This window comes from Primulina eburnea, chromosome 11 (genome assembly GCF_022965805.1).
Source record: "Primulina eburnea isolate SZY01 chromosome 11, ASM2296580v1, whole genome shotgun sequence".
NCBI lineage: Eukaryota > Viridiplantae > Streptophyta > Magnoliopsida > Lamiales > Gesneriaceae > Primulina > Primulina eburnea.
Genome location: NC_133111.1, coordinates 3767763 through 3794296, shown reverse-complemented (window position 1 = coordinate 3794296; position 26534 = coordinate 3767763). Strand labels below are relative to the sequence as shown.

At 35.9% G+C, this 26534-nt stretch overlaps 4 protein-coding genes and 1 long non-coding RNA gene across 7 annotated transcripts; 2 read left to right on the top strand and 3 right to left on the bottom strand.

Annotated features, from left to right (window-relative positions):
- The first annotated feature begins 433 nt into the window (after positions 1–433).
- On the top strand, positions 434–2610 carry LOC140805055 (uncharacterized). Its single transcript, XM_073161241.1, has 2 exons — positions 434–796; positions 2300–2610. Exons 1-2 carry the CDS (start codon positions 524–526, stop codon positions 2411–2413), a joined length of 387 nt encoding a protein of 128 aa, XP_073017342.1. The 5' UTR covers positions 434–523; the 3' UTR covers positions 2414–2610.
- LOC140805056 (uncharacterized) lies at positions 803–2039 on the top strand. The gene is made up of 2 exons (XR_012112257.1): positions 803–1576; positions 1672–2039. It is a non-coding gene; the product is annotated as an uncharacterized lncRNA (long non-coding RNA).
- Positions 2611–3647: 1037 nt separating the features above from the next.
- Positions 3648–9380, bottom strand: LOC140804207 (probable U3 small nucleolar RNA-associated protein 7). 3 transcript variants are annotated; one of them, XM_073160061.1, is made up of 9 exons: positions 9240–9380; positions 9018–9122; positions 8856–8918; positions 8682–8771; positions 8449–8581; positions 7672–7790; positions 6467–6534; positions 5484–5532; positions 3648–4901 (listed from the first exon to the last, which is right to left on the bottom strand). In XM_073160061.1, exons 2-9 carry the CDS (start codon positions 9072–9074, stop codon positions 3876–3878), a joined length of 1605 nt encoding a protein of 534 aa, XP_073016162.1. In that variant the 5' UTR covers positions 9075–9122; positions 9240–9380; the 3' UTR covers positions 3648–3875. The 3 variants fall into 3 exon arrangements, with proteins under 3 accessions (XP_073016162.1, XP_073016163.1, XP_073016164.1); XM_073160062.1 differs by having other exon boundaries at positions 9018–9105; positions 9240–9331; XM_073160063.1 differs by having other exon boundaries at positions 9018–9093; positions 9227–9306.
- A 4158-nt stretch (positions 9381–13538) lies between these two features.
- LOC140806192 (uncharacterized) lies at positions 13539–19941 on the bottom strand. The gene is made up of 8 exons (XM_073162709.1): positions 18171–19941; positions 17358–17476; positions 15852–15894; positions 15286–15764; positions 14899–15205; positions 14428–14593; positions 14202–14301; positions 13539–13753 (listed from the first exon to the last, which is right to left on the bottom strand). Exons 1-8 carry the CDS (start codon positions 19338–19340, stop codon positions 13636–13638), a joined length of 2502 nt encoding a protein of 833 aa, XP_073018810.1. The 5' UTR covers positions 19341–19941; the 3' UTR covers positions 13539–13635.
- A 5609-nt stretch (positions 19942–25550) lies between these two features.
- On the bottom strand, positions 25551–26159 carry LOC140805253 (histone H2B-like). The gene has a single exon (XM_073161505.1). It carries the CDS (start codon positions 26082–26084, stop codon positions 25656–25658), a length of 429 nt encoding a protein of 142 aa, XP_073017606.1. The 5' UTR covers positions 26085–26159; the 3' UTR covers positions 25551–25655.
- Between the last annotated feature and the right edge of the window lie 375 nt (positions 26160–26534).

The following is a 26534-nucleotide window of genomic DNA, read 5'->3' as shown; positions in this document are numbered from 1 at the left end:
TGAATAAGCTCGTGAGCCATGCATATGTTCGTTAAATAAAGTTTGAGCTCGGCTCGATTATAAACGAACCAAGCTCAAACATTCAAGAGTTCGGCTCGGCTCGGCTCGGCTCGATTACATCCCTAGGTCACGCTGGAAAACTCTACATCGCCCCCTTACCCTGTTTCTATCTGTGCGAAACCCAGAGACCCGATCCGATCCGATCCGATCAACTCGGAAGATTTGAAGATCCGCTCTCCAAATCGAATTCGAGATAAAATTTGGTATCGTCATATTCATTACTTCTAGAGAAAATCTAGTAATTAACGAAAGAAATTTAAGCTATATCTCGTGTTTTAAAATAGATTAATTACTTCTAGAGAATATCTAATGAACAATATTAATTACAAATTATTTTATTTTTCGAAAAAACAATGGATGCTTAAAGCGACGTCGTTCCTCCGCTCGCGTGTGATGCTATTTATCTCTTCCCCAAACCCAAATTCGACATAGGAATCATCGCTGTGCACACATTATAAGAAGAATGGCAGAAACTCAAGAAAACCCTGTTTTAGCTTTTTTTTCAAACTTACTACGCGGGATTAAGCTGCCTCTGCCGAAGGATGATGCTGCGGTGGAGCCAGCCAATGTTGTTGCTCCCGCCGCCGATCCGATGGAGAAGAAGCCAACCGCGAGTGAAGATGAAATCACTAATCCTTCTTCGGTGAAGTTCCCGACGCAGGGCTTTGCTTCGCTGAAGCTCGAAACTGAATCTGTGGAAGCTGAGCCGAACACTAACCCCATACTTCTCTGGCAGGTATTGTGTAAATCTCGTTGCATCGTTCGAAAGATGTTGATTTAAAGCTCTTTCTGCTTTATAATGGATGTGTGTCGCGTGAATCGCATTCTTCCGATTATCAGTTGGTTGATTTTTGGATCTCTCATGAGGCAGCAACGATCCTCAAGCACCTAGAAAGCAGCCACTTGGTGGTGTGTGTAGCCTGGGTGATCCTAAATTGAATTGGGTGAGTATGTATTAACGTGTGAGGGACCATCGCATAGTTCATGAGTATGATATGACTGCTAGACGCCTTACCCGAACCTCATAAGTGGTTAGATGCTCCTGTCAATGGGAATTGGGTCCACCTTTGGTAATCCGAACCTATATTTTCATGTAAGTGCGTGACGCTGATTTTTGCTCATGATATTGGCACATGAATACCCAGTGGAAAGCACCCCAAAAAATATAAAAATTTCTATCTTTTTGCGCAGTGTTTAAAAATATATAGTTTCCCTTCTTTCAAGTACAGTTAAATCTCCTCATATTGACCCCTCCAAGAAATTACTTGGCACACCCCTGGGTACAGTGCCTTTTGTTGGGGCTGAGAGTCAATAGTGTAGGCAAATCCTTCTAGGAAGCATATGATTATGGACGGTGCAACATGAATAGGTATTTTATATTGATTGCTGGTAAGGTATCATTAAGTACCCTTCATGGTGATAAGCTGCTTTCCACAAGCGGACAAGGTAGTTACCTCAGAGAATTGAGAGGATGCTCTTCCAGTTTTCGTTTGTGACGTTGCAGGATTCATTATTTGTCAAATGTTATTATCATGCATTGAACTAATGCAGGGTACGGCTATTGTTCATGCATTCTCCTTTCATGGGGATTGGGTTTTTATTGGCAATTAGTTGCAAAGTGAACATCTACAAATTTGGCGTATTTGATTACATGTGTGTTGTATTGGGCATGTGAGTCTTGGAACTTAAAGAGGTCTTTCAAAAGGCACTCGATATCTTAAAGGAAACAAGATCTAGTTTTGTTCAAGTAACAAATCCCAGTCGATTTTTTTCCCTCCACTCCGGAAAGACAGGATATGGATGTTCTATGGGACGAAGAATGGGCTTGTAGGTATTGATATTGTATAATTGCTGTAGCAAATTAATTATTGTGCAATGAGGCTTTCATATCTAAAATTGTTCCCTTGAATCATTTTGAGAAGAATGTGTAGCGTAAAAATGCTGCTAACATGCTTGGTTGTTTTAGAATCTGCACAAGGGTAATGAATGTGAATCTGGGATTTATCTCCAATGCCAACATGATTCAACTTTAAGTAATGCATGTAGTGAACAAAATCCCTTATGAAGAATGTAGCTCAGTTTGATGAGTGTTCCATAACCATTTGAGGTCTGAAATATGGACAGCCCAAGCCCACCCCTAGGAAAAATCGGAAACGAAAATTAAAGGAAAACTCCTATGCATTCTGTTGAAGGTTTTTTTTTAAAAAATTTTATGTATGTTCTATATGGTTGAATCCAGGTCTATGCCATAGGCGGATTCTTCATTTTGAGATGGGCGTGGACTAGATGGAATGAAAGGAAGGGTCCTAAGAAGTCGGATAATGAACCTCCCACAGATCCTGACAATCTCTGATGAGTCCATTAGAAGGTGAGAGAGTGGTGTGGTCGAAGATATGTTTTTTATGCTATACCCTTGACACAAAAGGTGCATTCGCTAGATCACATAGAAATTATCGGATTCTTGCAATCGTGCATAATTCTGCAAGGGCTTGTGTAATTCTCCGACTTTACACATTGAATCTCTATGTTAAATGAGTCGATTTATGGTTATTTCGACTTCCATAGCTTCTTACTGGGAAGGAGTGCCTTTATTTTGTTGGTAAGTGGGTTTGTTTATATCCTTTGTGTTATTTCGAACCAACTCACAAGAGAATCAAATTTCTAAAATAATTGAAATTACCGATCTGACCAATGAACCGAGCAAATAAAATTTCTAATGAATAACAAGAAGTTGTGTGATCGCTTTTATGCTACCGAATATAAAAAAGAGATGCATGCATTGCATTATGATGACTCGGGGCCAGAATATCTAGGGCATGTTACAATCGTGCTTTGGAGTAAAATAGTTTGGTACGAGGATGTAATCTTTATATGTCCTCAAAGTACTCAACATTTATAACATAATTTTTTTTAGGGTCTTATGGCTTGGTAGATGAGATCCTGCTTATATGGGACACTATCTTCACTTCATTTCAACAGGATAAGATCTTGTCAAACATACAAGTTTCAAAAAAAATATAGGTCCTATATATATATGGACAAATTTTGGTCATCTATTCTATCATTGGGACAATGTCTACATTGGTAGGATGAAATAAACCATCTTATGGAGAGAAAAAAAATAAGAAATTGGTTTTTTCGGATTGATTGGTCACCAACATATCATACAAGCTAAAATCACGCGGGATGGGAAGTATGGTGTAAAAGCCAGTATTTGTTTGGCCAACAGTCATTTATTGGATAGACTCAAAGAAACCCGAATAAGAGCATCAATTTTTAGCACAATAACTAGGGACAAAAGGCACTCGACCCGCTTAGCATGTCCTTCAATTGGGTGGTCATCTCATCTCCATCCTATTGCCAAACAAGCGGATATCATCGTAACAAATATCCTTTACATGAATAAACAATGGAAACATTGATTTTAATTGGCTTGCAACCGAAACCCACTTCTACTTATTAAGATTTAAGTTCACAATGTATTTTCTTTGGTAATAAAATTATTTTAACTCCACTTTGCTTTACCCAAAATAATATTTTCGACAATAAACCTTCCACTAAATTCTACGCGTTCTAGGCTAATAAATTCCAAAATCAAAATTTAATTATACAAGAAAATCACAACATTATCCATTTCAATATCACTAAGCTCACGCTCTCGATGTGATTCATACTATCGAAACCAGGCGACCATCGTGCCATGATAATTCTGCAATCATGGCATATGCTAACCAACTAATTTCCATCGTGCCACAATTAACCAAACTATGGCACACCTTAACAAGGCTCGAACCTAGAAACCTTGCCACGAGAGCTCAGGTTTCAACCTTCCGAGCAAAACGCTGCAAGGACCGGGGTAGTTGATTGTCCTCAGTTCTCTTCCTCTTCTTTTTGGACAATTTATCACCATCAACTTGTTCTTTCGAGAGAGTTTTCTTGGCTTTCGCAATAGATTCTCGCTTCTTCTTCGCCATTTTGCTCGACTTACTTCTACCTTTTGTTTTCTTTTTGAAAGAAATATTTTTAGCATCTTCAATAGCAGCCTCCATCTCAGCTTCCCTCTCTTTTCTGGTAAGCTTTTCTTTATTTCTCATTGGCTTCAAAGAACCGATATTTGTCGGGTCCAACATTATTGTCTCCGGAGGAAGTTTATCAAGGAGAGAGTGCACTTCTTTCTCATTTCTCTGTTTGTTTGTTTCGAAAGGGTTAGCGACCCAAGAATCAAAATTGGGTTCACCAGATCCAGGAATCAAGATTGAAGACCAACCCATGGAGTGGCCGATGCCCAAAACATCTTCATATGGCCTAAACAACACCTTGTGTATTTGATAGCCTTTAGCCATGGTGTGAGTCATGTAGCGGCTATAGTTCTGAGAGCCAGAGAAATCTCCCAATATCTGGACGAAAGATCCGGTGGCAGAAGCAAGCAAACCTTTCTGACTAAAATCCAAGGTTTTGGCTTGGAATGGCAGCGATTGGAGAACCTCGTATTTTCTCAAGTCCCAAAGCTTTATTTTCCTGTCCGTTCCAGCAGTCGCCATGAGATGGCCATTCGGGTGGAATGCCAAAGCTGTAACTGGCCCATGATGACACAACATCTTGACGAGTGGAGCAGCGCTGGTAGGTTTCCACATGGTTATTGTGCCTCCAGAATGACCGACAGATATCACATTGTTCCAGGGATTTGCCTTCATGGTACCAGAGCGACCAAGACCAGTTCGAAAATTGCCTACCATCTCACCTGTGGTAATGTCTTGAAAATGAAGTTGCCCAACTTTGTTTATGGATGCCAAGAGGAACTGTTTATCGAGAAACTGAAGCTTAAGTGCAGCGCCATGTTCCTGAAATAGAAAGTGACCTCAAGATATTATGCTCCCAAGTCTCAAATACCAATGATTAATTTGTACACAATCTTAGGTTTACCAAATCTCAACCAACATCAATTAAACCGATTACAAACAGAAAATACGACCCTCTCAGAAAGATTCAACGAAAAAGAAAAAAAAAAGAAAGATTTTGTCAAGGACGAACATTCCTGTGCTTTGCAAAAAAAATAATTTCATTATATTCCTTCTAACTTCCCAGGGTGGTTTAATTTCAATTGTTCAGATTTCGTAAAGATAAAGTAAAGGATAGAGCACAAAGAAGTTGTAGAATGTAAATCCTATAGTCCTTAAGCTTTGGAAAAAAACCACTTAACATTCTGCAAAAGGTGTGTTTCAATCCCAAAAGTCGGTTTCCAGTGTCATCTGACAGACATCTCACAATGGAAATAACAAAGGAGGTATCTTCTAATTCACTTCATCCGCGATTGATGCAACAACCCAATAACATAAAAGCAAAGGGTACTTTCAAACATGAGAGAGTACTTAGCACAATGAAAAATTGAAAATAGCTCGAGCACATGAGATTAGATTGCTAACCTTCAGGCAATGTAGTTCTGTACCCTTATCTCCATATATATATACATACCTGAAACATGCAAGTAGACTTCAGAAATGCGTGCCTAGACTATACAGTATACTACCTATAATCACTAATGATAATTATTAAATAATCAAGATATGATCATTTTCCCGAGTTGAAGCAAAATGGAATTCAAGTGTTTCCACATGTAGCTTGAATTATTTTGGCTAATTAAAATGTCAGCGCCACACAATCAATGTGTCAGTTAAACAGAAGACTAGTTGGTAACAGCGTAAGGTTGGTAAATGAGAAACAAGGACAAGCACGGCTACTGCATGTTGGCCTGTTCTATGAAAACATTACTAAGAAAAATAATCGACTTCAAGTGAAGTTAAAACATCAACAGGATCCATCAATTCAAGCACCAAAAAAGTACAAGAACTACCAGCAGAGCAAGACAAAAAACATACAATTACTGAGAATAAACAGATCCATGCCATCCAACCAATGCCAATAAAAATAATTGATTGAGTGGCCAATCTGGATGAACTCGAGATAAGTACAACATGACTAATCCAGCAGAGGTCTAAAGAGGAATATCTAGCAGAAATTGATATCACAGGAAGGAAATGAGAAAATTAATCGTAAATTAACTTTCAAAACTAGGCATGTGCAACTGGAAAAGGGTTCAACCTTTATAATGACCCTATTTAACAAATATTCTTTATCTTAGTTACATGCATCAAAAGAGATGTAGAAAACAAATGAAAATGACGGAAATTCAACTTGACATCACAAAATCATTGACCATGCAGCATTATTTCTCTATAAATTTTTGCAGACTGTTCAAATTAAGTAATATGAAGCAGCAGCATCGGTGGCACCGAACAAGTTTATAAATTTAATGGTAAAAATCAGTTTATTTTTCAAACTGAAAAACATCAAAAAATTGTATCAGATAACCATTAATTTCAATGACAGAACAAATGCAAGAACTTACTTCTTTTGAGCAGCTGCAAAGAGTTTCTGATTGTGCAAGAACACTGCATCACGTACAGTTTCCCTAACCTGAAATAAAAGCCTTGAACAATTGAACACTTATACCTACAAGATCCAAGAGAACGTAGCTTCTCAAGAAGAAGTAATTATGTGGTTAATAAGTCGTTTCTGAAGATAGTTATGCTTCCACGAGTAAAAATAATGGATGACACACTGAACATATAACATAATTTAATAACAACAACGTGCATGAACACTCGGTTATCCGTAGAGTCTAATGACTGGTTATGTAATGAGGGGTACGATGGAACGGACTGAGAAGGGAGACACATAAAAAGAAATATGGATGCAGCAGTAACAAGAACGTATAATCTTTAACAACAATTTGCTTTATCCACCTCAAGTTTCTTGCTATAAATTTGTTAAGTTTTTGATAGTTTTTGAGTCTAACTCTATTGTAGTAGATGGTCATGAGCAAGTGCAAGAAACAGAAATATATAGCAGCAGAGTTAGCCTGAAAAAGTGACACTTTCTGTTCAGAAGGGTAAAGTTTTTCCACCTAGTAGATTCAAAAATTAATTTGTAACCTTGAAGAGTCTTGGGTACTATCTAAAAACATAAATAGTAGCTAGGGATTTACTCCAAAACTCGCTGAGGCATTTCGAACTCTCATCTTATTTCACCCCAGGCCTAAAATTTACAGCTTTGCCGTGGAACCTTCTACTTTTTTCTTATATTTCTTCAATTTTAGTTGCAAAAGTTGATTGAAATTCTATCTGACAGTATCTAACAATTTCTGAGAGATTCTATTCTAGGTTTTATGCCATTTTTTTATTTCTGTCTCTTATTTATTCCTTTTTCTGGGGTAAACTTCTAACTTCTGATCTTTTACACGGAAACTCAGTATCAAATTTTAATAAAGTGTTTGAAAAAAAAACAATCGAGTACTTTGATAAAAAAAAAACACACTCTCGAGTCGCATGGACTCCATTTTTTCAGTCTGGGAAGAAAGGCATGCTTAACCAAGAGAAAGTTTCAAGAGTAAAATTGTAAGAAAATTTACCGTAGACTGATATAGTCATATATTTCATGCAAGAAAAAACATAGTGGTACCTCAGTCAGCCATGCCAACCACCCTAACATAAAAAAGAAGAAAAAAAACTGGGGATAAACTAGGATTTTGTCTGTATAAAAATAATGTGGTACCTGGAGCTCTTTTATGAGATCCATACGTTTCATGTCTAGAAGGGCTAGATGACCTTTACGTCCAGCTACGATCATATGTCGACCACTCGATGTGAAATCCAGATTGTATGGACCAAGGTCTGAAATGTAAGAGTGTTTTTGACATTTAATGACTTAAAATGTTGTAATTGCAAATCAAATACTCCAGAAAAATAACCTTAAGATATTCACACTTCAACAGGACCATTTAGGTATGAACTTTGTACAGCAATGGAAAAGTAAGCAATGAAGGGCACAATATGCTACAGGAAATCTTTGATCTCAAAAGGATTATGAGAGAAGATCCATAAAGCAGGCCTTTACTTGTACAAAAGAATATCACCAGATAAATTATAAAAGAATGTAACTGTGAACAAGGAAACATAGGAATTCAACATCAGCTCTAGATTGAGCTCAAGATAATGAATATATGGTTGGTTTGAACACAGGCAACATTCTATGGAGGAAAAAAATTCAATTCAGTCAAAAAATCATGTTTTTATATCCATCTGACCCGATTTTCACTGATTTTTTTGCCATATTGCATAAATACAGACTCGACACCAAGTGTATTGGCATGATTTCTGACACCATAAACTTCTTCCATGTCTTCGAATGACGAGACCACGAGCTAAGCAAAATGAGTTAGGACACTTCCACACAACACAAAGTAGAGAAATTAAATATTGTTGATTAAAAGAGGAATTTAATCACTGCACAAGTATTTTATGCAAAAGAAACTAAGAATCGGGCCTCAACCTGGCAAGACAATGTCATATTGGTTTCTCAAACTCAGGATGTCCACTTCACCAGCAATTACTTCCTGCTTTATCCTCCATGTTTTCTCTATACCTTCTGCTTCCAAATAACCTCCCTCACTAGGCATAAGCCACTAAAGAATTCCAATACCAATAAACAGACACAAAAATTCAGGGTATGGATAACCAAAGAAATAGTACAAATATCAAGCAATGGCATAAAGAAGAAGTCACTTTCTCAGCCTTGGCAGCAGCTTTGGCAGTCTTTCCATACAATTCTTCCCTTGCAGCTAGCTGACCCTTCAATTTCTTATCTTTTAAAACCTTAAAGCGAAAAATATAAAATTATTCAGATAAAACCTTCACGGAAGAAATAAAAACAAAATTGTAAATATAAAAAAAAATCACCTCTAAATTTGTCCCTTCGCCTCTGAGATATTTTTTAACCTTCGTGTCCTCTTCAGCATTTCCCTGAAAATCCAAACATGTTTTAAAACTTTAATTACTTCAATCAAAAAATCAACTCATGAAAGCTGATAAAAAAAATTCCAATACAGAAATTTCCCTTGCCTGTTCCACTGCGGGCACTGGATTTAATTTGCTATCGTTATCTACATTCACCACCATATTCCAACCTTCTTAGCAACTTTTGTGCAAACTTTCAAAGATATAAACCTAAATCATATCAGAAAGAGGTAAGAAAATAAAAAGGAAGAATCGTACAATATAATATATCATAAATTAAAATGTACGTAAAATATCACATAACAAGCTGATACAGTAACGCATTACGGTCTTGAATCTCCCCAGAGAAGATATCGTCGAGACAAATTCTCCGAAATAACGATACTTTTTTAAACCCTAATCGAAATCCGAGGGTTTAATTGAAGCGCCGTCGGATTGGTTCGGTGCAGACTTTGAATATTCAATTACTGGGCTGGCCTGAAAACTCGGGCCTGCCCAACCTCTTAATTCCCATAATTGATTTTAAAACAGTATTATTATTAACTAGCATGTCTACTCTCAAAACGGGGTAGATGAGATCCTACATATGTGGTCATTACTCTCACTTCATTAATGGATAAGATCTTACCACACATACAATTTTCAAAAAAACTGGATCCTATATATACATAGACAAATCTTGATCATCCATCTTATCATATAGCAATAATAAAACAAGATTTCCAATCATATTTATATTTTATTCTTTGTTTTATGTATACTTATATTTTATAGTAAATATTTTTTTATTTGTTTAGTTTCGGTGTTTTTTTAATTTTTTTTTCTTATATATTTTTTTTATATGTTTGGTTTGAAGGACTATTAATGTTTATAAATAAAAATAGAATTGATCAAGCCTAACTGCTCGTATTTTATTATGTAAAAATTTGTGTGAGACGGTTTCACGAATCTTTATCTGTGAAACAGGTCAACCTTACCGATATTCACAATAAAAAGTAATACTCTTAACATAAAAAATAATATTTTTTTCATGAATGACCTAAATAAGATATTCGTCTCATAAAATGAGATCCGTGAGACTGTCTCACACAAGTTTTTGTCATACACAAGATATTAATTTTTTTTGGAGGGAGTTTAGAGATGAGGATAATATCTCAATACCCGTTCCGAACAATTGGGGATTTAAAAAAAAAAAAATTCGAACCTGAAAATATCATAGAATCCCATCACATTTGCATGTTTTCTCCACGGTTCCCGAACTCGTTGGAAAAATTGTCATTCCTACCGTTATTGAGTATTATAAGTCTCTAACTGTGAGATTTTCACAAATCGAGAATATTTAAATTTCATTTTTCATTTGCTTAAAATGGGTAGATACTTGATTTAGGTTGGCACATTACGCATGATCAACGGGAGATCACCATACTGCAAAATGTAATCTAGGACCACAAAGTAAAGACCTCAACTAGTTGATGAAATTTCAACTTTGTGAACTTATTTGTTGGAAAGTTGAAGGAAAAAAAAAGGAGGAATTCAATATTTGGTAAAGAACTAATTGCACTTATTTGACCATCATTTGCTTTGTTGTGGAAATGATAGTGAGGTAACTTTATTTGAGTAATGCTACATGTACAACTACAACAATTTTTACAACACAAAAAATTCAATACAAAATGTTCATTTATCCATGTCTCATAATAAATTCAATACAAAATCTCATGATTTAATTGTTATAAATATCGTTATACAATATTTCGGTTGTAACTTTAACATTATTCACTTTATTTGTTGAGATTATTACAAAAGTAGATCACGAGAAGACTGCTACGACACACTAAAGTCTAAAACGATATAGATCTCAGGAAAAAAAAATCCCCAAACAATTTCGACTTTTTCCTGGATAATCAATCCAAGCCATCTATAATTGGTACATGCCATTTTTTTAACAAAAAAAAAGTTGCAATGAATGAAATACAATACAATAGAGAGACAAAATTAAAATCTTTTACATATCTATCACCCTGAATAAATTAGATGATAACACTCGGTTGGACATAGATAGGATGGATTTGGTGGTTGATCAAATAAATCTTGAAGTTTTCCGACTTCTAGGATGATGAAATTTTGACAAAAATATAGTAAACATATCCCAGTAATTTTTAATTGTGTGTTTGTTCTTTTCATTGCAAGAAAAGTTCATACCAAGACTTGATACACAATAATCTTGAACTCAATTGTGATATATCATAGCACAAAGCTTTTCAAATACATTAATTATATCAACAAACCTCGTCTTTGAATGACACTACGTTAGAAGATTATCCTAAACAAAGTATTCAACAATTTTCCATGTCCTTTCCATATCATCCGACGCAAGGGGAAATGGTCAATTACAAGTTCTGAACTCTAACCGAACGGGTGTTTCCCATTTGAAGTCATAATCTTTACATAGGTGTGAAAAGAGAAAAAAACTCACATCTTTATGCGCAATTCCGTAAAATACAAAAAAGTATCAGGCACATCCTCGTCAAGTTAAGGAAATCAGCAAAATTCTCAACACCAAAAAGTTTTTGAGTTCTGATTTACCGGGTGACAATTTTCCTCAAATGGTAAAGAATAGTTAAAACAAGGTTTGGAGCCTAAAAAAATTAAGGCATCCTTGTGCAAAAAGCATATGATGGAAAAAGTTTAAATAGTGGATAGAGAGGGAATCAGGCGGATAAACAATAGTATAATCAGGGGTTTGATTGTATCTTAAATGCTCGGTACAAGCACAATCGGCAGTACCAGGAGAAACATCTGAGACACCAAAGAAACCCATCATAAGTACCTGTCACAATTCATCACTTTCCTTTCTCCATTCAGGTTGGTTAGAGTAGAGAAATCGAGTTAACTCGCAAGCTTTTCAAGCCAACTTGAAAACTCTCCAACTTAAAATGAAAATCATCGAGTTCAAGTCAAACTCTAACATGTTTGAATGCATTTCGAGCATAAACTATTTTCTTTGATAGCTCGGAAGCCACTCACTGACTTAAATATTTATCAACATATTACAAACATATTTCAAACTAAACAAATTGACTTCAAAATCAAACTTTACTTCAAGTTGAACACAAACCAAAATAATTCGGTTTCAAACCTGTAAGCCTATTAAAAAAATTCAGTCTCAAGTTCAAATATACAAAAATGAGCATTATCTGGCCTCTCATTTACTTGTACAGTCGTGAGTTTTTAGTTTCGTTTCAGTGTCAAATAGTTCATCACATCACATATCGGATGTTAAGTTAGTATTTCACACCGATAAAGTGTGTACCTACCTCACTCTGCACTTTCAATAATGCTGAGCCACGTTAGTGTGAAGCAGACACATAAGAACACATACAAACAGAAAATTACCGCAATGGTATAGATGCCGTATATTAACTCAGATGATCAAGGCAAAAATCCTCGCTGGGAAGCATTCACAAGTCAGAAATACAAAATAAATTTTATTGTTTAAAACAACTAAAAATAATATTTTTAAAAAAATTTCAATCTTCGTATTAAATCTAAATTGAATCGTTCATGATACATTGGATAATTAAAACTGCAAAATTTATAGCAGAACAGAAAATTTTCTTACCTGTTCCACTGGATTTAATTTCCTATCATTTTCTACCTTCACCCACAGCTACATTATTATATCGAAAAGCGATAATAAAATGAAAACGAAGAATCATACAAAATATAAACAGAAAGAGCTTAGACAGCAATGCGTAATAGCCTTCAAATCTCACCGGAGAAGATTTTATCGATGGTCTTCACCAGCGTAGGTGTGGTGACTTCACGACGGTAAATTCACCCGAGAATCTAATATAAAACCCTAATAAGTAATAATGGGGTGCGAGCTCCTCAATTTGAATATTGGGCCTAGCAACTCCGTTCTGGCCCAACACTGGTTTGAATGTTGGGCCTAGCAACTCCAGTCTGGCCCAATCTTTTCAAATTTTCAATGTTCCGATATTTGCATCTTTATTCAAAAACCTCCCGTATTGCTTGTTTCCTTTTATCATTTTTTTTAGTGGTCGACTGATTGTCGCAATTTGACTCGAACTCGACATCTCGTTTCAAACTTAAAATTTTGATGTCAAATGAGTTATAAACCATCAATGTTCCTTTTATTATTTTGATATGGAAATAAAATTTTTATATATCCAAAGGACCAATGCATACAATAAAGTTTGTAGCTTATGTAATAGTCAATTTGTTTTGTTTTTGTTTTTTCATTTGGGGAAGGAATGCGAACCTACGTCAAAGAGCAATTATAGAATGAATTTCAATTGACACAGCATGACGTCGTCGAAACATAAGCTCAAAATTGTAATGAAATAATTTAAAATCAACACAATTATAGAAATTTGGGTTCATTTTGATACAATATTTTAATTTTATGTATAATGAGAATAATACATGTCAATAAGTAAATTGACAAATTCCCTCGGGAAAAGAAGGGTGATAGGGTGAAAAAAATGACAATATAGCTTTTTATTGAAGAAGCATGAATGAATGATGCAGCAGTTAAGAGTCAAACTGAGTACCAAATATACAAAGCAAACATACTAATTGAGAAACGTGGGCAAGGGCAACTTCAGAAAAGGAAACGGCCGAAACCAAAGCTTCCACCAATTATTATCAAAAGTTCTTCTAAAATAAGACTTCTTTCATAATCTCTACAACTGGAATTTTACAGTATGGAATAAGCTCGAATCACCTCTATAATGGGCGCACGACACAATGGACACTTTCCTCCTTCACGGACTAGCTCGTTTGCACATTTAGAACATGTACACATGTGCCCACATCTGCAGAGGCGAATCAAACGGGGGAGCCAATAAATGACAGCATACAGACGCCAAGTAAAAAAGAAATTATTTGTGTAAAACAGACAATTTGAAAAAGAAATTGAGGCAAGACAGTAATTCATCAACCTCATTCTCCATAAATAAAAGTAATTTCAAAGTCCAAAGTAATGTTACAATTAGAATATCAGATGTCGTCCATTCATGCTCCACACGAACTCAAAAATATATGATTTATCGTATGAAACTTCGCATCTAAAATGGCCCAGGTCATCATGGTCCCCAGTCTATTAATATCAGATATTTATAAAAAGGACTTGGATAGCAACCACTGATCCTCTAAGAACACCAATGGATTTGGAAAAGATTGGACACGTTGACAACCCTAATAAACCACTCCTATACGCGTGACACTTGAGATTATTCAATTTTGTATCCATGGCAAAAGTACCTGTACAACAGGGAATCGATATGCTCATCACAGCACACACAGCAGGTACCCTTTTTAACAAGACCCCATTTAGAACCATCCTTAGATGTCTCAGCAATCCCTGCATGATGCGCAAGCATTAATGAAAATAACAACTGATGGAAGTTCAAATAAAAAGAGCCAAAATCAGTATTTTGAGCCTCTCTAGTGGAACATATCATTAGAATTAGGATGAAATTGCAAAGACCTTGCCCACCAGTTGATCGGTTAAGAGCAGCTGAAACTTCCTGTCGAACTGAGCGTTGGAGCTCCAGTTGCATGTCCATGCAAGCCTCTAGTGTCCTTTGCATGTGATTCATACCCTGATGAAGCTTTGCTACATCTGCTCTTAGATCATTAATAGTCTCCCACTCCTATTTAATATGAGAAACAATCATTATATTAGAAATGATATCTACCACTTGCTAACCATGTCATTATCAAGTGGTCCACTAATAAACAGCACAACCCTTATGTTGTCCATACTAAAGTTATAAAATCATGAATCATTTAGGTCTCTTATTGGCTTGCTCGCATCTATGCCTGCAAACTTATAGCCATCAATGATCAACTAAAACCCAAGTACCTTCCACAGAACCCGAGTACTGAGAAAATTAGAGTCACTATTCAAATCAAGGTAGAACTCACAGAGAGAAAGAGAGAGGGTCCGTTAACTCACCAGTTCAGAACGATGGACACTGTGACGAGGCCAACCAGAGTGTCGCAAAGCTTGATGCCAAATGGGTTGTGGTGGGGGTAATGGAGGTGTTGGCAGTACCAGTGAAGGCCTACCAATAGTACCAAGTTCATCCTGATTCTGCTCATGATCAAGTGTGGGCTGTTCCCTTACAGGCGACGCTGAAAGAGGCAAGTTCCTGTCCAGGTCCCAATCAATAGGAGCCCTGCCTTGCCTTTGTACATATGATTGAATCAACTGATCTAGGCTCTCACGAAAACCACTATGAAGAAGATTAGACACGCTCCTCCTACAATAGGTGGGTTATAGGTTAACAAAAATGGTGAAAATATAAAAATGTTGATAGCGCATGAAATTAAGACAATTAACCTGCTTAGTAGCTCCCTCAGTTCCATGCTGTAAACATTGTCATCATCAGGTGGGTGGAACCTGGTTACTCCTCTATTTAAAATAGAATGTCGTAGTCTTGAAGTGTCTGAAAGCCTTCCTGACCAATTATCCTCAGCTTCTCGGGGGCCATTATCATGCCAAACATTGTGGACTTCTTGCAACTGACGTGGTTCTCTATCCTCAGTTAATACTGCTTCCGACTGCCAGTCAGGTACTAAGTTTTCCTGCCAATTTCGATTTGTAACTTCGGAAGCTGAATTTACCCAACCACTAGAGTCACCACGAGCTGATTGTCGTTGGCTTACTCTCTCACCATCAAGAACCTGTCCTTCCCAATCGTCTCCTTGATCAGCAACGACTTCTTGGTTGACACTTCCAGCAGATGTGCTGCTATCTAAGTTCACCTCGTGGTCTGGTGATTGATGGGTGTTTTCTTCCAGACTTTCATGCTGAACCTCCTGTGAACCAGTTGTTATCAATCATAATATAAAATCGAATAAACTCATATTGACTCAATTAAATGGGTTTTTCAAAAGGATGCTCACTTGATCACGATTTATATTATCTAATCTGGAGCCAAAGCCTTCCCTGAATGCATTTAAACCATGAATCAAATTACGATCACTTCACTTATGATGAGAATGACCGAACTGTGAAATAAGATTAAAATCTTAAACAAGTAATAAGGAGCAAAATGAGGACAAAATTCAATTGTGTTAGGTTACTAATCTGAGGGATTCAGGACCAAATTCGAATACAGGGGAAATCTAAACTTACAATTCATCATGAATATTCAAAATGGGTATAATATGAAATAGTCCATTTTATTAACCAAGTAAAACAAATGCAACCAGCTGTTAAAGCAATGCCAAGAATTTTAAAGACAACGAAAAACCAAATATCAGCTTCTGTCCTATAACCTAAGCATGTTAGGTAATACAATAGTGAGTAGACTCTCAAAGCTGCGAGCTAAAAGGATTAGGCTCATCCTGTTAATCATGAATGTATACTAGATATCAGGTTCTTTTGTTGAGAACCAAGCAACTTAAAGTTTATTGGGTTTTTTTTTTCCTTTTTTTGGATGCAGAAGTATAATGGGTTTTGAAGTATTTAGAATTCTAAAGATGTTGATTAAATAAAGACAAATGTTATATATTGGTTCCATTATTTATGAGAGACTACAAACTAAAAAAAAAACCGTAGAGATTCCAACTCTATTTGTTTCCTCAACCCTCTGTTCAAAGATTTTCTCCCCTTCATCCAAATCATTTTTCCCCTTCCTCTTGTACGGCATGGATAAATATTCTAGAAGCTGAGGCAACCAAGTATTTCATCAAAATAAATTACGTGGTGAATGTGAAGTAGCAGGCCATTAGTTCAGCAATAACCAATCAAGCTGATGTATGCAGTGTATCCTCCTGTTATATAATCATGCTTTACCAAAAAAAACTCAGGAGAAGGTAAAATCAGCTCTTCACCATTTTTTCACATGTACCTCGCTCGCAATAGCCTCAATCAACGCCCTTTGATTTCACTTATTTCAGCATGTGCTTTAAAAAGTGCTTCGCAGAAATAAGAAAAGATCTCTACAACACATAATTGGCTGTTCCACAAATTTAATGAACAATGTCGTAAAATTTCGCTGACTCCGAAATAACCAAAAATCAAAAGGTTGTATGACCAAAACATGAAACATTTATGAAGTTACTGTCACTTGTTGTGCAAATTAATAAATGTGCTTTCTTAAAAGGCTCAATCAATTCCATGGCATCAACATAACCATGAAATACTTCAGTTATCCTTCCACTTGAAATTTAAAATCATGTAGCTATATTCAGGAATGAAGAACATTACTAGGACAAAATGTTGCATCTCTAACTTATCGAAAATTTAACCACACCAAGTTGCAACTTGTATCTCCATAAATCATCTATTAATATCAAACCATTTATGGAGAAAATAATTCGTGAGTGGAACATGATAAAACAAAACAAACGTTTTGAATAAGGGCACAAGTGAGTTCCCAAGCATTGCTGGGTTATAAGACAAACCTCAAGCCAGAGACTGTGTTCCTCTGCCTTAATTGATTTAATTCACCAGCAGCAAATGAAGGCCGTGTGTCATTCTCAACAGGCCTTTCATTTCTCAGGAATCTGCCTCTGAGTAGCGACTAAGAGATCACACAAAAATACAAATTATTTAGTGATAACTTTATGCATCATGGCGAAGATATTGTTCCGAGCTAACTAACAAAGTCAATTGATGGAACAGTACATGCAAGGATTGGCACAGTAAAACCTACAATAAAGCGCATATAGATTTGAATGAAGAGTGACATATAAAAATATTAAGATGCTTTTCCAACTGAGAAATACAGATTACTTTTTTTAACAGAGAAATACAAATATTTTTATAAGTTACAAAATGTGTCCAATATGCCAAGAATAATCTAACAAAATGTTCAGATGAAGAAAAAGTACGCATAGTGACTTAAACTGTACCCCCATAAACAGTACACTGATCATCAGAAAGTAATAACCAAATAGATTATCAGATTAACCATAAAACCACGGCAAACAATCAAGTGCACCAACAGATAACTAGAAGAATAAGTGGTCCAAATTGATAACGCCTGCGGAGGAGGTGAACCGCAGGTAAAGCCAATAGTATCTTCCTAATTTACAGTGTAAGCAGCCTACGTAATTTATTTTAACCATGTTCACGCCAATAACTTGAGGGACAGGCTCAATCTCCATGAAGTTCTGTCTAGCTGCACACTGTTGTTCTTGTAGCTGATGCCTTTCAAACTAAGTGGTTCTGATGAATGATGAGAGATAATAAACCCTTAATATCTAAAAAATTACCTGAATACGATTGCGATGTGCAAATGAAGAAACAGCACGATGTTCCAACAGACCCTGAAGTTCCCGCTGCCTTTCCCTTTCAATTCTTACAAGCAAATCAAGTAAAGCTTGCCTTCCTCTGAACCTCAACATATCCCTGCGAATATACTCCGGCCGACCTTCATCGTGGTCAGCAGCAGACCCTTCACTAGAGCGGCCAGCTTGAGAACCCATTCCATTAACACGATCTCCCATTCGTCCAACAGGAGACCCTCTTTGCTGACTCGTCGTCTGCATCCACTCTCGTACAATCCTCACCCTCTCGCGCTCAGTCTCGCCAAGCCATTCAGCTCTGGGACTCTCACTCCTCGGCAGATCATTAGATGCAGGATTACTAACATCACTCTCCACCCATCCACGGACAATATGCCTCACCCTCTCCCTCTCCACTTCTCCAATATCTGGAGATTGTTCGCGACTAGAATTGTCATGGTACACGTTCTCATTATGTGAGCCCACCTGATCATGGGCCCAGCTTGCAAAGTTATTCTCGCTCTCATTAGCATCTCTTCGAGGACTTTGATTGCCACTATCCTGGCTTTCTGCAATATTCAAAGATGCATTTGTATTAGAATCAACGCTTATCTGCTGTCGCAGTCTTCCCCTTACTCTATCCCGAGCACGATTCAGAGCATGCTCACCCTCCAACTCCCGCCACATCTGCAAAATAGACGAAGCCCGGGTACTTAGCCTCTCCACATTACTTTGGCGCCTAGAATTTGGGGATTGTGACTCCCTCAAGAAAGAAGAATCAAGTGTTGAGACAGTGTGCAAGCCTGCGAGTGCCATCAGCTCGGATTCACGATTCCTCCTCTCAATTGTAGTGATCATTTCCTGGGCATGACGTGCAGCCCACTGGCTCAAAATCCTCGAGTGGCGCCTCCTAGCAGCGGAAGACTCTGCAAAGTCATCACCGTCAAGATCAGACCTCCTCCTCCTCCTGACAAGTTGTTCTCCCTCATCCTCATCATCTTCAGTATTAGTTGTTCTAGGTGAACTGAATGATGTGAAGGACATGCAATCGTCATAATGCTCACGCATCAACTCCTCCAAGCCCCTCTCAAATTCAGAACAAGCATTACTAACTGTGCTCTCAGGTTTTTGCTGTACTTGTTGCTGAGCATGAGCCATACGTCAGCCTCAAAACCTACCACCAACACGCTCAGTTACCACGACCAAGAAAATTCCTAAAACTCGGATGCAGACCCCAAAAGACACAAAAATTACAGTTCCCCACGGAACCGACAGCAAATTATTCCCACAAAATTCCAAATTTTTACACTCAGAAAACAAAGCCCTAAATCAACATTAAAAATGATCATATCACAACGCTTTATCGATCCATTGCGTTACCAATCGAATCACCTGGTCGAGCACAAGAAATTAATACCTCTCATTCTCCCCACAACACAACCCAGCCCAAAAATCCCAAAATACCACCAAAATAAAACATGACAAAGATCCAACCAACAGCACAATCACACCGGAAATAAACGAGGATCGCAAATCGAAATTAACAAACTGATCCTACAAAAGAAACGCAAGGCTTTGAAAAGTACGCTCTTTAATTGCAATGGAAAAGGAGAAACAAATAGGGAACAAGATTAAATTGATACTAAATGCAAGAATAATTACATAAATATGAACATTAGTGCGTGTCGAAGAACGGAGCCCAAGAGAAAAGAAAGGAATTGTGGGAAAGAAATATCGTTTCAATGAGACAAAGCGACATGGAAATAGAAACTTAAAAGAAGACAAAAACAAAATGTAGGTTGGATTTTAATTTCTTTTTAATTAATTGGCTAAGATTAAAATAATTTTTTCCCAACCTAACATTTTTTTTTTATAGTTTATCATTAAAAAAATTTATTTTCATTGCTAGAAATGTTGGTCACAATGAATTTTAAATTCGAGACATCGTCTCAAATTAAAAAATATTAGTACTAGATATATGAGTTATACATTACTTGTACAATTGAAATATTTTATATACGAATCTAAGTGAATTTTTTTATTTTTATCATAGAGAGCGATTAATGTATGCTGCAAATTAAATTTTAATATGTTATATAACTTTATTATATTAAGTATTTAAATATTTTTATATAGTTATTAATTGGTAATAATAATATTTTTATACCGAAAACAGACATGCAAAGCAGGAAATGATGTTCCAACAAATACAAGTAACTAGCTTTAGCATATCATCATTTGCATCACGATCAACCATTACAAGCGTCGATGAGCGTTAGACGTAAACTCTCTAACACTCAAGTTATCGACTATCCGAAAATAGTGCAAAAATAAGAAATTGGTTAGTAACATGCTTGGGTCCTATTTAGGTGCGACTCAAATTTAGCAAGTTTTAATAAATAAACTCGTAATTAATTAAATATAATTAAAAACCACTTTAATTTTTTTGAGTTTGACTAAATAATTATCTTATGTTATAAACCAAATTCATAAAAGTGAAAAGATATGTCTGAAACTCGGTAGAAATTAACACATTTATAATAAGTGTTTTGTGAGACGGTCTCACGAATCTTTATCTGTGAGACGAGTCATCTCTACCTATATTCACAATAAAAAATAATATTATTAGCATAAAAAAAATAATTTTTCATAGATGACCCAAATAATAAATCTGTCTCATAAAATACAACTCATTAAACCATCTCATATAAGTTTGTCTAAAATTTATACAAGCAAAAGTTCATAGAATAATTAGAAAATGAACTTTACCAAGAACTAGAAGCTTCACAATGGGTGATCCATATATATATATATATATATATATATAATTTAAATCAGTGCCTTGTCTCATTCATGATAGGCAAAACGAAAGTTGGGCAGCCATTTTCAGTGATAAATATATTAAGATTCGAAATATACAACAATAAATATAAATCAGTACCAAGTACCAGAAGCCTCACAATGGGTGATCTCTCCTAATAAACTTTAGTTGTGAGAGTGCACACAGGTTCCACGAGTCAATTTTGTACGACGGATTTTTGACTTAACTCAACTAGTGAAAAAATATTATTTTTTTATTTCAAAATTATTATATTTCATTATAAAGATACATCAGATAGACACGTCATCTATGAGATCATCTCACAAAAAACCTATTCATTTTAATATTATATTTTTTACCTTAAAATAAGATTTTTAATCTCATTCCTTAATTATAATTTTTTTTACAAATTTCAATATGTCTCTTGTGAGATGATCTCACGAATCTCACATATCAACCCACTGATATTCAGAATAAAAAACAATACTCTTAGCATAAAAAATAATATTTTTTCATGGATGATCTAAATAAGAGACTCGTTTCATAAAATACGACCCATAAAACCACCTCACTCGAGTTTTTGCGAATAAACTTTCAGTGCCGTTAAAATTGGTCAATTTATTTGGTCCAAAACCAAAAAGATTGGGTCAACCATCTCAATGACTGAAAAACTATAAATTCTGCCCACTAAAAATTTACCAATTTACTACTTCTATACACGCTAAGATCTTAATCAAGAAACCAGTAAAAAATCTCAGATTCCAAAGACGATATGATTCTCATTAACTGACGAAATTCAAACCAAACATCCTTAAAACCCTATAAATCCCACGTCAAACAAATAACAACTTTGTCGAGAAAGCAGTGCCAAGTAGAGAGAATGTTGCACTATGCATCGTTCTTGATTCTGGCATTGATCTTTTCCCAAACATCAGCCAGTACTGAAGAAAAACTCAGCTGTATCCTTACCAAGAAATTCCACATCCATGTCCAGAATCATCTCCCTTTTTACAGTGACTCGCCACTACGTTTCCATTGTCGATCGGGGACGACGATCTCGGGAATCAAACACTTCCGTTGTTCGGAGATTTCAACTGGTCTTTCTGCGAGAACGTGTTCGGGAGTACTCGATTCTTTTGCCTTTTCTGGTGGAGCTCGCGTGGGGGGCCCAAGAACACGATTTTTGACGTCTTCAATACCAAATTCGCTCACAATTGCTTCAGCGGGGTCTGTTACTGGGCAGCCAATGAAGATGGCATTTATTTCACCGGATACGATCCTCCAAATCACTGGCGAAAAATGTATAATTGGACTGATGGGAATGGTAGTTTCGGATTGTTGCGCAGCTCTCCTGATAAAATACCCACGGAAGGAGACTAGTTATTAGTTTAGTCCAAAAATTCGCTTTAACGAGAAATTATCCGGTCTTTGGTATGATTTATAAAAATTATAATATTTATTTTACTGATTTTAACTTTTTTATAATTCATGACATCAAAACAATCAGTTCGCATAATTTATTTGTCCCTATCTTCTATTACAAACAAAACACAGAAAATATTTTAGATTGTTTGAACAGCAGAAAGCTCTAATTTCTTTTGTTTTCCCCTCCGGTGCTTCCTTACATCATCTTACAGAAGAACTGTTCTCGAAGAATTACTTAGCAGTATCTACACAGCTATCTTGCAAAAGAATGTTGGCTAGCTACAAGCTAGCAAAGAACATTAGCAGCCGAAACTTCTCCAGCCAACTTCATTTTGCAGCTCCGGTTCAAGTTCTCAAATGAATAAAACCAATCATCAAGTCTTTTGCTGATCACATCCTCTCCGAAAATGTATTTTTCGCATTAGTCCCGACTGAGACGAAGGGCTCTTGTACTATCACTCATCAATGGAAAGTTTCTTTTGCCATTGCGTGTCAAAACAATGACCGCAATTCCATCGCCAAAGGCAGGTGGCCGGGTCAAAATATATGTTTCGACGGCAAACTGAGCAGCAACCAAAGGAGAAACAAAAAATCTCATGCTCGTTTGATTTCGATGTAATTACACTGCCAAACTCCAGAATATTAGGACCAACCGGGCTAACTGGCTATATATAACCGTAACCAGGAACTCTTTGAACTCTTTTGTCATTCATTTTCTCTCTCAAATGAAATATATCCAACCATCTATCAGTGTTTGCTTATATGTGGGATAAAAGCACGTAGTTATTACACGGAAAAAATCATGTAGCTCACGTACAAGAAAAAATGTGCACGGGTAGATATACACTTGGTACAATATCCTATCTATGCCGCCAAAATTAATGAGTCACGTAGAACTGTAGACGTGAGATCTGACTGGTTAGTAAACTGGTCCACTTGACCGGTAAATGAGCTCACCTCACCTGGTAAACGAATCCACGTGAGAAATATATAGTTAATTTGCGGGACGTCACCTGCGTCACGAGCACTCGTTAAGTTGGTGCAAGGAGGGTTTCCGTCATAGACACTCTGATACTCAAGTCAGTAACCAATTCAAAGAAAACTCAGATAACTAAAGAACTTTTATAAAAAATGATGATAATTAATTGAATTAGGTTGATTAAATTGCTGCTTATTCTTATTAATCCAACAAATAATTAATCGAGTCAGATTAAATAATTATATTGGGCTTGTACACATCACTATCGAACTTTTTCATATTACAATCTTTACTCTTTTCTTTAATTTTTTTCCCATTTTAGAAGGATCTAAATTGGTCAAGTTTTGCACGAATTTATGTATCAGTCAAAATTATCTCAACAAAGTTGAATGTTTTTGGCAAGGATCGTCCAACAACATGCTAATATAGTTCAAATTTCATGTATATCTTTGAGACATCACAAGATTCCATTTTTTTTCCAAACCGAATAAAAGACCAGAAAAATTTCATTAATTTCATGATCCCCACATTTATAAGATTATAATAACATGACCGTCTCAGGATTCTAATCCCTTACATGCATCTTTTTTTGTTCTTAGACGAAACTCAAACAAAACATCCTTAAAAAAAATCTATAAATACCACACCAAATGAACATGAACTTTGTCAAAAAAGCACCATAAAAAATTCATATCTCGGATGCCAAGCAAGCTAGCAAGAATGAATCCATGTACAACAACCAGAAACTGTGCTTCATTCTTGATTCTAACATTGCTCTTTTTCCAGACATCAGCCAGTGCTCAAGAAAAACTAAGTTGTTTACTTAGCAAAAAATTTCAGGTCCATGTCCAAAACCATCTTCCTATTTTCAGTGACTCGTCATTACGTTTCCACTGTAGATCCGGGGAAGATGACCTAGGGAATCACACACTTGGGTTGTTCGGAGATTTCAACTGGTCTTTTTGTCAGAACATCTTCGGGAGAACTCGATTCTTCTGCCATTTCTCGTGGGACGACTCGCAAATAGGCCCCAAGAACATAGATTTCGATGTTTTCAATATCCATATGGCTTCTAAATGCTCCAGTGGCGTCTGTTACTGGGCAGCCAATGAAGATGGTATTTATTTTACCGGATACGACCCTCCAACTCGCTGGCAAAAAATATATAATTGGAAGGATGGGAATGGTAGTTTCTGATTGTCGCGCAGCTCAAGGAGAGTTTCGTCTAAATGAATATTTTATAGCCATAAATCAAGTGAACGGTCACTTTCATTTTACATAGAAATTATAATATCCTGCATTCCTTAATTCTATTTTGAAGATCTAATTTCATATGTTATATATCGCCAAACAATATTGGATTTCATCATATCTAGAAACATGATTTGCCAAAGAATGTTGTTCAAAAGTGTTTTCAAGGTGAACTTTTACAGCTAAACTTATGGTCCAAAATTGTTTTGTGGCATAATATCAATTCTTTGGTTTTTTTTAAATGATATTACTTTAATTTATTCATCAAATATATTTACTCATATGAAGAATTATTACAATAAATTTGTACATTTTCTTTTTGGTTCATTGTATAATATGGATATAAAATATTTTGTAATAATAAATTAAATAAAAATAATAATAATTAATATAATGTTTGATTTAATGAATTAAATTCGAGATAATATGATATTATAATTTTAAAATTACTGAAAATATCATAAAATATTAATAATATTATTTATTAAAAATAATATAGTAATTATATATTATTGATTTGATTAATTATTTTACGATTTAAATTAATTTGAAATAAATAATTAATAATTCGATAAATACATATAAATAATATTTATACAAAACAAATGATATAATAAAATTACTTATATTAATATTTATAAGTAATTAAACCAATCAATACCCGAGTGAACTCTTTACTATTTTATACAGTTCAAATTTGTACATCCTACTACGAAAAGTAAGAAAAATTGTAATTTTCTTGGAGCAAAAATTTTGATTTTATTCAATAAATATCAGAACGTGTGACTAGTTCAACTCTTATGACCCTATTTTTTATACTTTAAATTTCATTTTCATTTTGTTAGATAATATAAAGTAGGAGATAAAAGAAATTAAAACAAAACAGCGAAACTGGAGCAAAATTTAACATTAAAAACATAAAAACCAAAAATTACAACTAAAAATTCAAAATCATTACAAATTTTTCTAGAGGGTAATCATTGCGAGGATGAACTGTTCAGGAACTTGTGAATTTGGTTACAGCTTTGGTGCCTTCCGAAACAGCGTGCTTCGCAAGCTCCCCGGGCAGAACCAGCCTGACCGCGGTCTGGATCTCGCGAGAAGTAATCGTCGGCTTCTTGTTGTATCGCGCTAGCCGAGATGCTTCCTGCGCCAACTTCTCGAAGATATCGTTGATGAAGCTGTTCATTATACCCATGGCCTTGCTCGAGATCCCGATATCTGGATGGACCTGCTTCAGCACCTTGAAGATGTAGATCTTGTACGTTTCCACACTCTTCTTCGTCCGCTTCTTCTTCTTGTCCCCGGCCGCCGCGGCACCTCCCTCCTTGGGTAGCTTCTTCCCGGCTTTCGGCTTCTTCTCCGCCGGTGCTTTCTCGGCGGCGGGCTTCTTCTCGGCTGGTTTTTTCTCTCCCTTGGCTGCCATTGCTACTGAATCGAATCACAGATCGTTAACTACGAGATAGGATTCGGAATTGATGGGGTCGATGAAATTCTCTCTCGGCGAAGGTATGTTATATAGGAATTTAGGGGTGAGTTTTCAGTTGGTGGCGTTTAGTTTTGACACGGATCGTGGTTTTGGCCGTTGATTATATGAAATATTGACGGTGTGGATTGCTGCTCGTTCTGGATTTGTATTGTTAGATGACGCCATTGAGATTCGGAACGTGAGCCGTTCCGTATATAATTATTAACGATAATATGATTAATAGTAAAAATATTAGAGATAAAATATTAGAGATGATTATTGATATAAAAATAATATTTTTTTATAGAGTGAGTTTCATGTGAGACCGTCTCACGAATCATAATCTGTGAGACGGGTCAACCCTACTTATATTCATAATAAAAAATAATACTCTTAGCATAAAAAGTA

Bases quoted from the DNA above. Each gene is read 5' to 3' on its own strand.
- LOC140805055 (XM_073161241.1), top strand. From the start codon at position 524: ATGGCAGAAACTCAAGAAAACCCTGTTTTAGCTTTTTTTTCAAACTTA. The intron at 797-2,299 runs GTATTGTGTAAA...GGTTGAATCCAG, and splicing joins ACCCCATACTTCTCTGGCAG to GTCTATGCCATAGGCGGATT.
- LOC140804207 (XM_073160061.1), bottom strand. From the start codon at position 9,074: ATGGTGGTGAATGTAGATAACGATAGCAAATTAAATCCAGTGCCCGCA. The intron at 8,919-9,017 runs GCAAGGGAAATT...TTGGATTTTCAG, and splicing joins CAGTGCCCGCAGTGGAACAG to GGAAATGCTGAAGAGGACAC. The intron at 6,535-7,671 runs GTACCACATTAT...CTTTTATTTCAG, and splicing joins ATCTCATAAAAGAGCTCCAG to GTTAGGGAAACTGTACGTGA.
- LOC140806192 (XM_073162709.1), bottom strand. From the start codon at position 19,340: ATGGCTCATGCTCAGCAACAAGTACAGCAAAAACCTGAGAGCACAGTT. The intron at 17,477-18,170 runs GTAATTTTTTAG...GTGATCTCTTAG, and splicing joins CACATCGCAATCGTATTCAG to TCGCTACTCAGAGGCAGATT. The intron at 14,302-14,427 runs GTCTTTGCAATT...CGCATCATGCAG, and splicing joins CCGATCAACTGGTGGGCAAG to GGATTGCTGAGACATCTAAG.
- LOC140805253 (XM_073161505.1), bottom strand. From the start codon at position 26,084: ATGGCAGCCAAGGGAGAGAAAAAACCAGCCGAGAAGAAGCCCGCCGCC.